The sequence below is a fragment of the Lampris incognitus genome, chromosome 3 (genome assembly GCF_029633865.1).
Source record: "Lampris incognitus isolate fLamInc1 chromosome 3, fLamInc1.hap2, whole genome shotgun sequence".
Lineage (NCBI taxonomy): Eukaryota > Metazoa > Chordata > Actinopteri > Lampriformes > Lampridae > Lampris > Lampris incognitus.
In genome coordinates, this window is record NC_079213.1 from 3336888 (window position 1) to 3353858 (window position 16971).

Consider the following 16971-nt stretch of genomic DNA (forward strand, 5'->3'; position numbering starts at 1 on the left):
AGTGTAACCGAGCACATTTCCGCCCCCTGCGGGATTCGATCCGGCGCTGTACTGCACCGCAAGGCGACGTCGCTAACCGCGCGATTAAACGAACCGACCCCCTGGCCGACGGGCCAGCAAGTCTTCAGTAGGTTACAGTACTTTAGCCTGATCGAAAGGTACGCCACTCCCACAATGGCCGCTAGGGGGCGCTCAAAGCACAAGTGTGAAATGAGTGGGTGGTCAATGCGCAAATTTCGCAAGTAGACTGTCCGTGCTCGATGGAACGTGTCAGACACAGCTGACATATTTGATTTATGGTTTTTTTTTTAGAAAATTTAGCTTTATTCTCTTATTCTGTTAGTGACGTCATTGTGTCGCACACACCCGAGCTGAAACGTTGGTTCTGATTGTGTCCTGTTCAATCAGCATTGTGTAGCCTCAGAAGCTAGCTGCTAAAAAGGTTTTGCGATTCAAATTTCTGGAGTCTGACAGTATTTGGACATAGCACCTTCCAGAACCTCAAAAACAAACAAGCAGATGGGGGAAGTCTGTATAAGGATGTTGTTTTTAGCCACGTCTCACCCATTCATTTCAGACGCTGTCCACAGAGGACGCTCACAAATGGAGGTAGGATGGAGGAGACGGGAAGGGGCGAACCTCATTCAGGTGCACCGTCTTTGCTCAAAGTTTGAGCAATGTTTAATTTATATGTCGGCTTTCTGTAGCTTCAAAATACCCGGTTTTCAAACCATCAGGACTGACCGATGCCACCGAGGACAACACAAAAAAATCTCCAAATCCTCTGATGTTCCATCTGTCCATCATCCAAACCGCTGTCCTGCTCTCAGGGTGGCGGGGATGCTGCAGCCTATCCCAGCAGTCACTGGGCGGCAGGGCGGGGAGACACCCTGGACAGGCCGCCAGGCCACCACACAGGGCGGGGAGACACCCTGGACAGGCCGCCAGGCCACCACACAGGGCGGGGAGACGCCCTGGACAGGCCGCCAGGCCACCACACAGGGTGGGGAGACACCTTGGACAGGCCGCCAGGCCACCACACAGGGCGGGGAGACGCCCTGGACAGGCCGCCAGGCCACCACACAGGGTGGGGAGACACCTTGGACAGGCCGCCAGGCCGCCACACAGGGCGGGGAGACGCCCTGGACAGGCCGCCAGGCCACCACACAGGGCGGGGAGACACCCTGGACAGGCCGCCAGGCCACCACACAGGGTGGGGAGACACCTTGGACAGGCCGCCAGGCCGCCACACAGGGCGGGGAGACGCCCTGGACAGGCCGCCAGGCCACCACACAGGGCGGGGAGACACCCTGGACAGGCCGCCAGGCCACCACACAGGGCGGGGAGACACCCTGGACAGGCCGCCAGGCCACCACACAGGGTGGGGAGACACCTTGGACAGGCCGCCAGGCCATCACACAGGGCGGGCAGACACCTTGGACAGGCCGCCAGGCCACCACACAGGGCGGGGAGACACCTTGGACAGGCCGCCAGGCCATCACAGTGATGGACTTGGACATTTGCAATCAAAACCATAGTTTTACAGTCGGCTGACATTTGAATCCAAATCCATTTCCCAACTGGGTGGTTACTAAGGTTTAATTAACAGTACGATTGGTTTCTCTGGCGAATCGTGAAAAATCCATTTCCATAAATGAGTCGCTAAACTGTGAGATCTAGAAAAGCGCTATATAAGATTGATTTATTATTATTATAATTATCATTAATGTGCGTTAACTTGATTTAACCTTTAAACAGGCCATCCACCGTCTTCAGGCGAGGGACGAGTCAGGAAATACTGGTGGACCAGCAGCGACATCTTGTGGCCATAACAGTCTAAACGGTGATGCTATGCGCCTCCTGCTGGCCGACCTCAGCTGTGCATCTACAGACACAAAGACACGGTGGGGGGGCGGGGGGGGGGGGCGCTGGCTTGTGCACAGAGCGCGTGCAGACGTCCGTTTCGGGAAAAGTCTCATCCAATAAGATGCACGCGGCTCGTAACTCGGAGGGAGTGGGTTGGTCCCATTGGTTATTTACACAGTGGGCGGGACTGACAGCTATTCTACACACTGTGGTTGGCTGCTACCTACGCACGTCATTTTAGAACGGCTGACAACGGTGAGAGTACTGAAGTCTACGGTCTCTTCCGGCTAATGTTGGACTGCTACCTCACTAATGTTTCTACGCTGCACCTCCAGGCCACGGTGAAGGCCTGAACGCACTGGAAGCCACCGGCTGTGTCTAGCTGAACACCGAGGAGCCGCAGAGACAACAGCGCCTCCTTTTCATCAGGGTGGCACTGCATCACATTTCCTGTTTTCTGGTTTACACCATTTGATTACATCACATTACTTTAGATGAATAACGGAACTAGATTTTATTTTCCGTACCACGGGCTGTATGATGCCCCCCTTCCACCACGTGGTGCCGGCTCAACTCGACTGGCTCGGTTTTCGTTTTCCATTGCTGGGAGGTACCGGCATTTTGGTAGCTGAGACCACTTTTCTGGTACCACCTTTGTCAAGGTTCTAAACAAACTGGAGCGGTACCAAAATCAAGGCAGACCTCTGACTGGTCAGAGAAATGCGTCGTCAGCGCACACGTGATGTCACCCGGCATTTTTGAGTACCAGTCGGTCGTTTTGCTGCCAGGAGCCTCTTCTCCAGTGGCGCCCCCAAGGGGGGGCCTGGGGTGGCCACGGCCACCCTGGTACTATCCCTGGCCCCCCCAGCCACGAGTCGCATATGCAGAATATGCTTCTATCTGATATTTTGCATTAGGTGCTGTTCATTTAAATCAATAATGTATATTTTTCTTAACTCTCATATTGACAGTTTTCCACTAGGCTATACAGTATACTACAACAGCATCACAGAATTCCCCAAATTCAGTCGTGGCTTTTGGTTTTGGTGTGCCACCCCAAGATTTTACGGGGCCCCATTTGGCCCCCCCTATGAAACATTTCTGGGGGCGCCACTGCTCTTCTCCAGCAGACGGCTCCTTCCTGCTATGGCAGGAACAGCTACGTACCGAGGATCAAGTACAGGACCCCTCCATGTCCGCCATTGTTCCTCGTTTGTTCTTACAATGGTCGTGTTGAAGATGACGTCACAGCAGATCAACCAGGCGTCCTACGACGACCAGCTACACCGAGGGGCTGCTGTTACGGTAACGGAAGACCACACGGAAGCGAGTCGAGTCAGGCTGAGCCGGTACCGCGTAGTGCAACAGGGGCACTAGTAGGCCACATTTTCTGTTCCGCTTCCCGTTGGAGACGGCTGACACGCCGTTAACAGGACGTACGTCTTCCCAGCATCTCAACAACACTCCTGCTCCCCAAGTCTGAGGCCGGATGTTACAGGTAGGTGTGAGTCTTCTTTTCTTTTTTCTTCTTCTGATTTTTACATTCTTCTCCCAATTTAGTGGCCAATCGCTCCCTATTCTAGTTCAAACACCGACCCTCGTACTGCATCATGCGTTCGCCAACTGCGTCTCTCCGGCCGGCAGTCTGGAAGGAGACGCCTCGCCACTTCCGGGACAAGGCGACTCCAGGCCGAACCGCTGCTTTTTCCCCCACACACACAGAGATGCAGTCATGTGACGAACACAAGCCGACTCCGCCCCCCTCCCCAAGACAGCGCTGTCAGTTATTGCTGCTTCATCGAGTCCGGCCATAGTCGGATGTGACGAGACCGGGACGTGAACCCCGGTCCCCAGTGGGACACTGCATCGACACAAAGCCGACGCTTAGACCGCTACACCGCCGCGGACCTGGTAGTGAGTGTTTAAGTTTGGATCAAAACATCTTTGGTTTCTCCTCAACAGAAACACCATCACTGAAAACACGTTCAGTCCACCTTAGTTTGCTCTGGGAGAGGTCAAAGGTCACCACCCTTTCATAAATTCCAGGAAAATCTGCTGTTTTTTTTTTTACTTTCTCATCTGCCGACACTCAAAATAACAGGACTGGGCTCAGCAGCGTCAGACGGAGGTTCTGGCGGTGGTCTGGACGGCTCGCCGTGCACGCCGGCCGCTTCCAGTGCGTTCGAGCCTGGGGACGTCAGAGGCGGGCTGTTGTCCACAGCGGGCTCCCGTAGCTGTAAAGGCTGCGTGTACACCGAGACTACATTTACATTTTTACACTGACCTCTTCTGCAAACCACGTAAGAGATGTGTTGTGTTAATCTGTTACAATCTGGATTTCTTAAAACCAACTGCCACCTCCGTCATCCACCACTCAGAAAAGTCAAGACAAACATTAAAATGTTTGAGAATAATTCAAAATAAAGAAAATCCTATATTATTGGAACTCTTCATTCTTTCCTCTCTCATATGCAGTCTTTCTTGTCAAGCAGAGCTCTACTCACACACGACAAACAAACGTTAAAAAAAGACGTTGCTATTAAAGGTGGAGTCAGGAGAAGTCACTGTGTTAAAATGTTCCCAGGAGTTTGGGAATGAGGTGAAATGTGAATTGAGACACTCAATTTCAGTCCTTTGGAAAACCAACAACAATAAAAGACATAAAGCAAAAATAAAACTCAAAAGCAAGAACACGTAGCTGCAAACCTCGGGACTGGGTTTCGTCAGGGCAGGAGGACGACATCCAGTATGGCAGAACCGCGCCGCGCCTCTGTGAGGAAACTCACCAGGTTGTGACTTTATCAGCAGAAACAGGTAAAAAAAACGTCTAATAAATAAGAGGTTAAAAAATGTCCCCTTTGTGTCCGGGGAGCGCCCATGTTCAAGTACACGTTACACTGTTGCCCTCTTGAGGGCGCTGTTGGAGTTAATAGAGACAGAATGGGAGGAGACAGATGTGGTCATATTATGAGGGGGTCAAAGTTCAAATTTTGAGATCTCCATCACAACACCTTATATTCCCAGTGTGTCTGCTTGGAATGGAGACGGGCCGAGGGTGGAGGTTCGGTCATGGCTGCTACTTGAAGAGGAGGTTGATGAGGACCTGAAGGAAGACGAGGATGATGATGATGATGTAGTCGCGTTGCTGGAGGAAGAAGCCACCGTCTGATGCCGCCTGGCTTCCTGCACGACTCCGCAGCACGCTGATACTCCTGTGCATGCGAACGCACACACACACACACACACAGACCAGACAAAGTATGTTCTATTAAGAAGCTACACACAGTTCCGCAGGCAATGAGGTCATATGACCTTGCTAATGATAAGGTCATGTGACCAGGATAATGATAAGGTCATATGACCTTGCTAATGATAAGGTCATGTGACCAGGATAATGATGTGGTCGTGTGACCTGGCTAATGATAAGGTCATGTGACCTGGGTAATGATGTGGTTGTGTGACCTGGGTAATGATAAGGTCATGTGACCAAGATAATGATGTAGTCATGTGACCAGGATAATGATGTCATGTGACCAAGATAATGATGTAGTCATGTGACCAGGATAATGATGTCATGTGACCAAGATAATGATGAGGTCACATGACCTGGGTAATGCTAGTCATGTGACCTGGGTAATGATAAGGTCATGTGACCTGGATGATACAGTCGTGTGACCTGGGTAATGATAGTCATGTGACCCGGTTAATGATAAGGTCATGTGACCTGGGTAATATTAAGGTCATGTGACCTGGGTAACGATACAGTCATGTGACCTGGCTGACCTGTTGATGTCCTCCTGCGTCTTTTTTATGGAATCAATGGCACTTTGTAGTTCGCTGAGGTCTGCTCCTCTCTTCTTCAGACGGCCGCCATGTTTACCTTTATGCCCTGAAAGAGGGACAGTTTTACAGTTACCATGACAACGCCCTCAAGCTAACGCCCCAAACTGACTGACCGTGTGTGTGTCAACACAGGTGTGACTGTGCTCGAGTCAGTCCATGTGTGTTGTTGGTTTGTCTGTTCCAGATTCAGTGTGTGTGTACATCTGCCCTTGTGTGTGTGTGTGTGCGTGTGTGTAGTTACGTTCACTCCCGGAGGAGTCGTGTCGGTCGGGTTCTGGCGAGGAGCAGCCGCTCTCTGGACTCTTGGTTATCTCTCCCTGCTTATGTTTCCTCTTAGGACCTGTCACCTAATACACACAGTATGTGCACACGCACGCACGCGTGCACACACACACGCAAGCATACAGTACAGACCGACATCACAGACAGGTATGTACACAGACACACACAGAGAAAAGTACACACGTGCAAAAACATACGCACACAAAAAACACAAATTAGGAAGATGAGTCACACACACACCAGTGCCTGTACAAGCATGTACACACATACAATCATGAAATCAGCAACACACACAAACATCTACAAAAACTTTCCAAACCACAAAAAAATAACGCGACAAACAAACTACACAGCACAGCTTGAAGCTACAATCCTGAAGGTAGTCGTTTTAGTTTGAACAGTGTGTGTCCTATGTGGGTGGTGGTGAGGTGAGTGTCTGAGCTCCATCCTGACTGAATGAGAGTCAGTTGGGCTGCTGGGTCAGAAGCACACATAAAAGGGTGTCCGGGTGGCGTGGTGGTCTATTCCATTGCCTACCAACATGGGTATAGCCCGGTTCGAATCCCCCTGTTGCCTCCGGCTTGGTTGGGCGTCCCTACAGACACAACTGGCTGTGTCTGTGGATAGGAAGCCGGATGTGGGTATGTGTCCTGGTCGCTGCACCAACTAGTGCCTCCTCTGGTCGGTCAGGGCACCTGTTCAGGGGGGAGGAGGGACTGGGGGGAGTGGTGTGATCCTCCCACATGCTACACCCCCCTGGCGAGGCTCCTCACTGTCAGGTGAGAAGAAGCGGCTGGTGACTCCACATGTATGGGAGGAGACATGTGGTAGTCTGCAGCCCTACCCAGATCGGCAGAGGGGGTGGAGCAGCAACCGGGACAGCTCGGAAGAGTGGGGTAATTGGCTGGATACAATTGGGGAAGAAAAAGGGGAACCCCCCCACAAAAATAAAACTCAACACTACCTGCCTTCTTCTTCCTCATTTGGCTGCTATGATGAAGATGAAAACACTATGCACCCTGTCATTTTTCCTGGCAAAGTGCTACCAGACAGCAGCCATCCTTATCACATCCTTACCAGCCGCATCTGATGTTCATGGATTAGCTGTTGTCTTCAATAAATCAGAGGCAGAAGGTATGAAAAATGACATGTCTATGTGAATCTTCAGGATTGTGACTTTAACTGTTCACTGCTCTCCATTCTGACACAACGGTTAACGTAGGTCCACACACACACACACACACACACAAACACAAAGAGCATGCTGATCGACGGTTAAGTAAGTGCATGATGTTGGGTTGCTGATTAGTCTGCACACACACACACACAGAACACAACAGGGTCCACACTGGCTAAAGAGCCACACATGCAAGCCAACAGAAACATCACTATGAGTCAAAGTGACCCATCGATGTGTGGAGAGGACAAACAAGATGGAGGTGATGATGGACACAGGCTGGGGGCGGGGCATGAGGTGAAGGATGCCAATCGGTGGTGGTGGTTTGTCTTCAGATGTGATGAATGGGTGGAGCAGAGATCGCTCCTCCCCTTGAGAGGCACCACTGTGCCATTCTCTCTTGAGTTGGGAAGAAATACTGCTGAGGTCTTACGGCTTATCGTGAGCTTGTCTACTGACAAGCAAATCAAACATGCCTCACAGAACATGAGTCTGGACCCGCTCCTGTCCAGACAGATGACCCAACAAGCAGCTCTTATTCTAATTAAATGAGCTCAATACTGCCCCCTGTGATGGGTTTTAGTTGGCGATAATGATGCAATAGAAGCACATTTGTTTACAAAAGTTTAGATATTGTAGAAATAAGTGCTGCTTGGTGGATTGAGTGTATTTCAGATTTACCGGTGGGATTTAACTGTATGTAAATGGTGACAGGTCACCTTCTGTAAGACATTCATTTCAGCTCATAAGAACGACGACATACAGCTGCAGATCTCGGAGGACCTGGCAAACTGTAAATTAAATGGCTGATTTGTTTTCCAGCTTTCTTGCAATCAGCAAAATCGCTCTTTTTTTAAATTTGTCCCCCATTTTTCTCCCCAATTGTATCCGGCCAATTGCCCCACTCTTCTGAGCCGTCCCGGTTGCTGCTCCACCCCCTCTGCCGATCCAGGGAGGGCTGCAGACTACCACATGCCTCCTCCCATACATGTGGAGTCACCAGCCGCTTCTTTTCACCTGACAGTGAGGAGTTTCACCAGGGGGACGTAGCGCGTGGGAGGATCACGCTACTCCCCCCAGTTCCCCCTTCCCCCCCAAACAGGTGCCCCGACCGACCAGAGGAGGCGCTAGTACAGTGACCAGGACACATACCCACATCTGGCTTCTCACCCGCAGATACAGCCAATTGTGTCTGTAGGGACACCCGACCAAACCAGGGACAACGCAGGGATTAGAACCGGGATCCCTGTATTGGTAGGCAACGGAATAGACCACTACACTACCCAGACGCCCTAAATTGCTCCTTTTTAATTCAAAATTAGACTGACAGCAGTGATGTTATCTCCAATACAGAGAGGATGGCAGACAGGGGGACTGAGGAGCGAGAGAGAAAAAATAGAGGGGGAAACTGAGAGAAAGAGGAAGAGGCAAAGGTTAAAGACAAGGAGAAGGTCAAAAGAGACAGACAGACAGACAGATAAATAGATGATGGTGACGGTGATGAGTGGACACAGGCAGCTGACAGACGGCGGCGAGGATGCATGTTCGTTTTAATGGCGGGATGTTTGATTGCGGTTAAGTTTCTGATCCGGCCGACCTACCTGACACTTCCAATTGTCCCTCCGCGGCCCCGGGTTAGTCAGACTAATAAGACTGGCAGAACGTACCATAGGGGTGCGGTGTCGGACCTTGGTCTGGATCCAGCCGTCTTTCTCAAACTGGATCAGGTCGTTAAGTGGATCCCACGGCCGAGTACTGATAAGACCAGAGACAGACAGAAAACAACCGTCACAGAGAGACAGAAACAGGAAGACAGACACGTTTATTACGGATAGATAGACAGACAGATTGATAGAGGACTGCAATAAAATGCTGTTCATGTAACACTGAAAACATCCACTAGGGGTCAGACGCTTTCCACTTATCACAGTGAGTCAGCTTTTAATTGTCCTAAACATGAATTACTTCTGGAAAATATTTTCATGTTAATATTTGAAATGTAAATAAGGAGAGGGGACGCATGTCTCAGATGAACGACATTAGTTCTGTCATGACAAACTGCAGAAAGGCAGAACAGAATCAGTGTGGGAAGGTTTCAGCAAACTAAAGAGGCCAATATCTGGTTTGTGCTTTCTTTATCCTCAGTAAAATACAGTTAAAAACCACATAATGAGAAGAGAATAACCCCCTCAGGGGCTATATTTTTGAGTGAGAACCAGCCCCTTTTCCTATCAATACATCTATGCTGGGTTTTGTATGTGAACAGTCTCCACAGTCTCAAATTAAAGTGAATTACATTTTATTTTCATGATCTATTCTTTGTTTGATTTTGCTTTTGACCAAAATGCCCTCTGTTAAATTTATTTTGGTAACATGATTATAAAACAAACCTCAGTAATATTTTTAAAAAATGCCCATCTCCAGCAAAGCTGTGAGATTACAACAATTTATTTGCTTCTGGTGTCAAACCGATGGCTACTGCTAACCAACGTTAACCTGCTAACCACTGTTAACCAGCTTTAACCTGCATTAACCACTAACCAGGGTTAACTAGCTAACCAGCGGTAAGCCACTAACCACTGCTAACCAGCTAACCACCTTTAACCTGCATTAACCACTAACCAGGGTTAACTAGCTAACCAGCGTTAACCTGCTAACCACTGCTAACCAGCTAACCACCTTTAACCTGCATTAACCACTAACCCGGGTTAACTAGCTAACCAGTGTTAACTAGCTAACCAGTGTTAACCAGTGCTAACCAGTGTTAACCGCTAAGTGACATCCGGCTGGTGTCTGGCCGGCGGTGGGGGACTCACTCGGCATATCTGTAATGCCACTCGCCGGTGACCGAGTCCTGCTCGAACAGCGCCGGGATCCACTCCTCACACTTGGCCTTGCGCTCACGGGCCGATTTGCGCTGCACCTCCTCCAGGAGGAACTTCTCGTTGGTGGCCTCGGTTTGGTCTTTGCTGTTGATGGCCCGCGTCACGTGCTGCCACAGCCTGGGAGGAGAGGGGAGGAGAGAGGAGAGGAGAGGACGGAGACATGAAACGAGAGGAACATGTGGCTGCAGAGAGGAGAGGAGAGGCTCGGTGAGTCCACTTTAAAACCACACACAAGTAAATACATATTCAGGCCTTGTGATTACACCACAGAATAGTGAGTCGGTGTTATTTCCAGAGCCATTAGCCACCCTCGTGCTTGGCAGACTTCACAGTGACGTCCCCGTTAGCCGGCTTTAAACCATTACCCAGGGAACGTCATGGAAGCCATTCCAGAGACGACCGCAACAGGAGGGGTGAGGACTAAACGCCATCAGACAACATTAAACGACGCATTTCTACCACTTTTCATCCCCTGATCTCCTAATGCTCACATCACCTGCTTCAGCTCATGTCAGCGTCCAAACCTCTCTGCTGCAGTACTTCACATCTGTCTGCTGCAGTACTTCACATCTATCTGCTGCAGTACTTCACATCTGTCTGCTGCAGTACTTCACATCTATCTGCTGCAGTACTTCACATCTGTCTGCTGCAGTACTTCACATCTATCTGCTGCAGTACTTCACATCTATCTGCTGCAGTACCTCACATCTGTCTGCTGCAGTGCTTCACATCTGTCTGCTGCAGTACTTCACATCTGTCTGCTGCAGTACTTCACATCTTTCTGCTGCAGTACTTCACATCTTTCTGCTGCAGTACTTCACATCTGTCTGCTGCAGTACTTCACATCTTTCTGCTGCAGTACTTCACATCTTTCTGCTGCAGTACTTCACATCTTTCTGCTGCAGTACTTCACATCTTTCTGCTGGAGTACTTCACATCTTTCTGCTGCAGTACTTCACATCTTTCTGCTGCAGTACTTCACATCTGTCTGCTGCAGTACCTCAAATCTTTGTGCTGCAGTACTTCAAATCTTTCTGCTGGAGTACTTCACATCTTTCTGCTGCAGTACTTCACATCTTTCTGCTGGAGTGCTTCACATCTTTCTGCTGGAGTACTTCACATCCTTCTCTACTTCCACACAGATTCTCTTACAAACAAAACCCATAAACAAACACACAATATTCTGTTATGAACCGGTGTGGGTTTGTAAACTGTATGTAAGCAGATTTTCTTATTTTAAACGACATCTTCCATACAGGATGGCAGAGAATCCAATCCATGTCACATAACTATTCACTACGAATAGAGGACCACTTTTACAATAACTCCGATCTCCAGCGAATGTGGCAAGGCATTCAGTCTATCACAGATTACAAAAGCTCCAATAGTGGTCCCACTGTCCATGATGCCTCCCTGCCAGATGAGTTAAATCATTTCTACGCCCACTTCAACAAGGACAACACTGACCCAGCCACAAAAATCCCCCCCAGCCATCTAGAAAACCAGGTGCTCACTCTATCAATCACAGAAGTCAGAGAATCACTGCGCAGAGTGGACACACAGAAGGCTGCCATACCGGATGGCATACCTGCTCAGGTCCTCCGGGAATGCTTCGACCAGCTGGCTGAGGTCTTCACAACTATATTTAACCTCTCACTGTCCCAATCCATAGTCCCGGCATGCATTAAGACCACCTCTATCATTCCTGTCCCCAAGAAGTCAACACCCACATGTCTGAATGACTACCGACCCATAGCACTCACCCACATTGCCATTAGGTGCTTTGAGAGACTGGTTCTGGCTCACATCAAAAACGTTATCCCCCCCACATTCAATCCACATCAGTTCGCCTACCGCCTACCATCCCAAAAGGTCTACTGAGGATGCCATTGCCACTGCCCTGCACTTTGCTCTGACCCACCTTGAGCTTAACAACACATACATCCGGATGCTGTTCATAGATTATAGCTCTGCCTTCAACACCATCATCCCCACCAAACTAACCACCAAACTCCTCTCCCTTGACCTCAACCCCTCCCTCTGTAACTGGACTCTGGACTTCCTAACCTAACAGACCTCAGTCTGTTAGGTTAGGTGACCACACCTCCTCCACCCTGACCCTCAGCACAGGTGCCCCTCAAGGCTGTGTTCTGGGCCCCCTCCTCTTCTCCCTCTTTACCCACGACTGCCTGCCAACTCACCCTTCAAATGTCATAGTTAAGTTTGCAGATGACACCACAGTCATTGGCCGTATCACCAATAATGACGAGATGGCCTACAGGGACGAGATTCAGCACCTCACATCATGGTGTACTACCAACAATCTGGTTCTCAATGTGCAGAAGATGAAGGAGCTGATTGTGGACTTTAGGAGGTCTAGAAGCTGCAGCCACTCCCCCATACACATCAATGGGGTGGAAGTGGCATGTGTCTCCAGCTTTAAATTCCTTGGAGTCCACATCAGCGAGGACCTTTCTTGGACATTAAACACCCAGGCCCTTGTGAAAAAGACCCAACAACACCTGCATTTCCTGAGGAGGCTGAGGAGCACCCGTCTACCCCCCAAAACTCTCCCCAACTTGTACCACTGCACCATAGAGAGCATCCTGACCATCTGCATCTCAGTGTGGTACGGCAACTGCACCTCAGTAGACCAGAAAGCTCTGCAGTGGGTCGTCAAGGTGGCCCAGCATATCACCGGTACCCAGCTCCCAGCCATACAAGACATTTATCACAAACGCTGCCTTCGAAGGGGTCTGAGCATCAGCAGAGATCCCACCCACCCCAACCATGGACTGTTCTCCCCCCTGCGCTCTGGGAGGCGCTACAGGAGCCTCAGAGCCCGCACTACCAGGCTCAAAAACAGCTTCTTTCCACAAGCTGTTGCCCACCTGAACCTGGCTACCCACTGAATGTCTGTAGATATTTTATTTTGTACTCCAGCTCTCTTTTAACTTATCTTAGCTTTTGGTCTTCATGTGTGTATATCTTATACTGTGTTTGGTCTTCATGTGTATATCTTATACTGTGTGTGGTCTTCATGTGTGTGTATATCTTCTACTGTGTTTGGTCTTCATGTGTGTATATCTTATACTGTGTGTGGTCTTCATGTGTGTATATCTTCTACTGTGTTTGGTCTTCATGTGTATATCTTATACTGTGTTTGGTCTTCATGTGTGTATATCTTCTACTGTGTTTGGTCTTCGTGTGTATATCTTCTACTGTGTTTGGTCTTCATGTGTGTATATCTTATACTGTGTTTGGTCTTCATGTGTGTATATCTTATACTGTGTTTGGTCTTCATGTGTGTATATCTTCTACTGTGTGTGGTCTTCATGTGTGTATATCTTCTACTGTGTTTGGTCTTCATGTGTGTATATCTTCTACTGTGTTTGGTCTTCATGTGTGTATATCTTCTACTGTGTTTGGCCTTCATGTGTGTATATCTTCTACTGTGTTTGGTCTTCATGTGTGTATATCTTATACTGTGTTTGGTCTTCATGTGTGTATATCTTATACTGTGTTTGGTCTTCATGTGTGTATATCTTATACTGTGTTTGGTCTTCATGTGTGTATATCTTCTACTGTGTGTGGTCTTCATGTGTGTATATCTTCTACTGTGTTTGCTGTGTTTGTGTGTGTCTGTCTTGCACTGTTTGGCGAAGCCACAGCCCTCATTTTATTTTTAACATGTGCCTGCACATTGTTTTTAATGACAATAAACTGAACTGAATTGAATTGAACTGAATGTCAGATACTGTAAACCAGTGGTTCTCAATCAGGTCCTCCGGTGGTTTTCTATTATACTGGGTAGTTAACCTCATTCACCTGCTGTTCCAGTTACTGAGGTTTTATACCTGGAAAAACAGAAAACCAGCAGCACAGTTGGTATCTGCTGTACAATCCTGTTATTTGAGGGCGTCTGGGTAGTGTAGCGGTCTATTCCGTTGCCTACCAACACTGGGATCGCCAGTTCGAATCCCTGTGTTACCTCTGGCTTGGTCGGGCGTCCCTACAGACACAACTGGCCATGTCTGTGGGCGGGAAGCCAGATGTGGGTATGTGTCCTGGTCGCTGCACTAGCGCCTCCTCTGGTGGGTCGGGGCGTCTGTTTGGGAGGGAGGGGGAACTGGGGAGAATAGTGTGATCCTCCCACGTGCTATGTCCCCCTGGTGAAACTCCTCACTGTCAGGTGAAAAGAAGAGGCTGGTGACTCCACATGTATGGGAGGAGGCATGTGGTAGTCTGCAGCCCTCCCCGGATGAGCAGAGGGGGTGGAGCAGAGACCGGGACGGCTGGGAAGAGTGGGGTAATTGCCCGGATACAATTGGGGAGAAAAGGGGGGGGGGGTTATTTAACAGGATCTGTGTTTGTTTTCTCAGTTTGTCAGCTGTTTATTCACAGACATGGAAAAACTACTGTCAGCGTGACTTCATGACCTGCTTGAGATATTTCCACATTTGTGGGTACACAGATATCTTTCATAGATGTTTAATGTTCTTCGTCGTTTGTGTGGTTTAAAACATTGTCTTCATGTGGTTTTATATCAAGCGTCCCACCGAGACCAACTTCGAGTGTGTGTGAACAGACATGGCTGCCGATGAAACTGGAGCTAAACAGAAGTGAAGAGAAGATGAAGAGCACAGAGAGCAGAACGGGAGCAGGGGCGGGAGCACAAGGGTCAGAAAAGGGTTTTCTAGATCCGGACCTTTCGGATTCGAACTCTCCTTGCTCCTCCGGCGGGACGGTGCAGCGGGTCAGCCGGCTCTGTCTCAGCTCCGGCGTCGGATTCCAGAATGTGTCCACGACGCCCGTCTTCTTGTCATTGATGAAGATCTCACTGTCCTGCAGACGGAGCAGAAACAAGTAAACAACACACTGCGTACACACACACACACACACACACACGTGCACATGCACACACATGTAGAACCGCTGTAGCCGGGACACGATCCAGGGTCTCCTGCACCACGGTCGACTAGGTTTAACCAGTCGACTAAAGGGTCCGACCCGTTAGCCAAGGGCTAGGGAGTCTAGTCATTTGTGATCGTTACACACACACACACACACACACACACACACACACACACACACACACACACACACACACACACATACCCAGTGTCCCTCCAACGTGGCCAGAACCTCCTTTCCCAGTTTGATTTTCCCCGACACCTGATTGACGCTATCACTGCTACCGAGGAAAGGCTGGAAGGGCAGGAGAGGAGGAGACGAGGGAGGGAATGGTTAGAAGGACAGGGAAAGAGAGTGGGTGAGAGAGAGGGAGAGAGGTAGAGAGGGAGGGAGAGAGAGGGAGAGAGGGAGGGAGGGAGGGAGAATTATAAACTGAATCACTGCTTGCATGAATAGTCATAACCTCAGAAATGAACAAAATATGGTTTCTTCTTTAACTGTTGGTTTAATTCCACCTGTTTTTATGCAGTTTGTTTTCTTTTAAGCAAAAAAAGTTTTCCATCAGCTTGATGTCAAGCAGACTACGGGGGCTGGATTTTAACATTATTTCAAATGTCACTGTGCGATACCAAACCTGATACCACTTCCACCTGAGGGTGGAACCCTGCCTAGAAATGCTGGGCTGAGCTCGGTAGTTAGCGATGTAAGCATAGCAGGATAAACACAGCTGGACATAACAACATTAAGGACAGCCGTGGTTGATTTAGGTATGTTAATGAACAAGCATTGACAGAACTCACTGCTTTTAACGTCGTCTTGTTGTCACTCCTAAACCAACCTTCACTGAAGCTGTTGACACGTGATGAGCGGTCAAAGCTGCGCTTGCTGCTGGGCTGAACCCAGAACAGCTAGTGCTCACAGCTAAACATTAGCACAAAGAGCAGCGTAGTATACCTTGCTAGATGTAATTAGCTTTGCTGTTGACAACGGAAAAGTGCTTTGAAAGGTCAACCGCAAACAGGGTTCAAAGTTCAAATAGTTTGAACTATGAGTGCAGCGGCAATGTGGGGAAAACTGAGCGGTCTGCTCCGCCCAAGCTAGCAACCTTGCTAGGTTGAGCAACACAGCTCTCTCTCCATAGGAAATCAATGGCCTACCCAGCGCATTGCGGTTTTTCCGCCCGTCACGTGTTGTTGGCTCCATTTTATAACCTGCAGCCCCGTTTATCCTACAATGCTAACATCAACCGGTTCCAAGACTAGACCAGCACTGCCTGATGCTTTTTCCCATTTAGATGGGAGTACAACTCAGTAAAGTGGTATCGGGTTTAGCTGATCTTCAGCAGGTTCTCTGAGGTGACATGTACCTGTCTCTAGATAGTGCAGACACAGCATGGGCAGCAGAGTGAGCGGTGGTATGGGGGGGGGGGTCACCGTGGTTGGGATGTGAAGGGTATTGGGGAATGTTGTGGGGTATTAGGGTTGGGGGGTGGTTGTGGTGGTGGGGTTGGTAATGGTGGAGGGGCAGTGAGACACAAAGAAAAAAAGAGATATGAGAAAGACTTCCTGTTTGTTCTCCTATCAAAGGAAAAGCATTAGTGCTAGCTTAAACTATTTGTTGAATGTGTTACTTCACCCAACATGAAGAGCTAATTTTTAATATAAAAAATAAAATTCCTTTAACCAGTGACTTATCTTAATGAATACACTAGAACTGTCAGAACTACCCCCCCCCTTTTCTCCCCAGTTGTACTTGGCTAATTACCCCATTCTTCCAAGCCATCCTGGTCGCTGCTCCACCCCCTCTACTGATCCAGGGAGGGCTGCAGACTACCACATGCCTCCTCCCATACATGTGGAGTCACCAGCTGCTTCTTTTCACCTGACAGTGAGGAGTTTCACCAGGGGGACGTAGCGTGTGGGAGGATCAAGCTATTCCCCCCGAACAGACACCTCGACCGACCAGAGGAGGCGCTAGTGCAGCGACCAGGACACATACCCACAT

At 49.2% G+C, this 16971-nt stretch overlaps 1 protein-coding gene across 1 annotated transcript in view; it reads right to left on the reverse strand.

The window, feature by feature from the left end:
• Positions 1–3649: 3649 nt before the first annotated feature.
• osbpl8 (oxysterol binding protein-like 8) overlaps positions 3650–16971 on the reverse strand; it is a gene marked incomplete at its 5' end in the record, with an annotated part of 40236 nt that continues 26914 nt past the window's right edge. The window contains 7 exons of the mRNA XM_056276596.1: positions 3650–5078; positions 5650–5755; positions 5951–6056; positions 8836–8923; positions 9985–10170; positions 14762–14898; positions 15172–15261. Of these exons, the coding sequence (XP_056132571.1) occupies positions 4943–5078; positions 5650–5755; positions 5951–6056; positions 8836–8923; positions 9985–10170; positions 14762–14898; positions 15172–15261 (849 nt within the window). The remainder of the gene's footprint in view (positions 5079–5649; positions 5756–5950; positions 6057–8835; positions 8924–9984; positions 10171–14761; positions 14899–15171; positions 15262–16971) is intronic.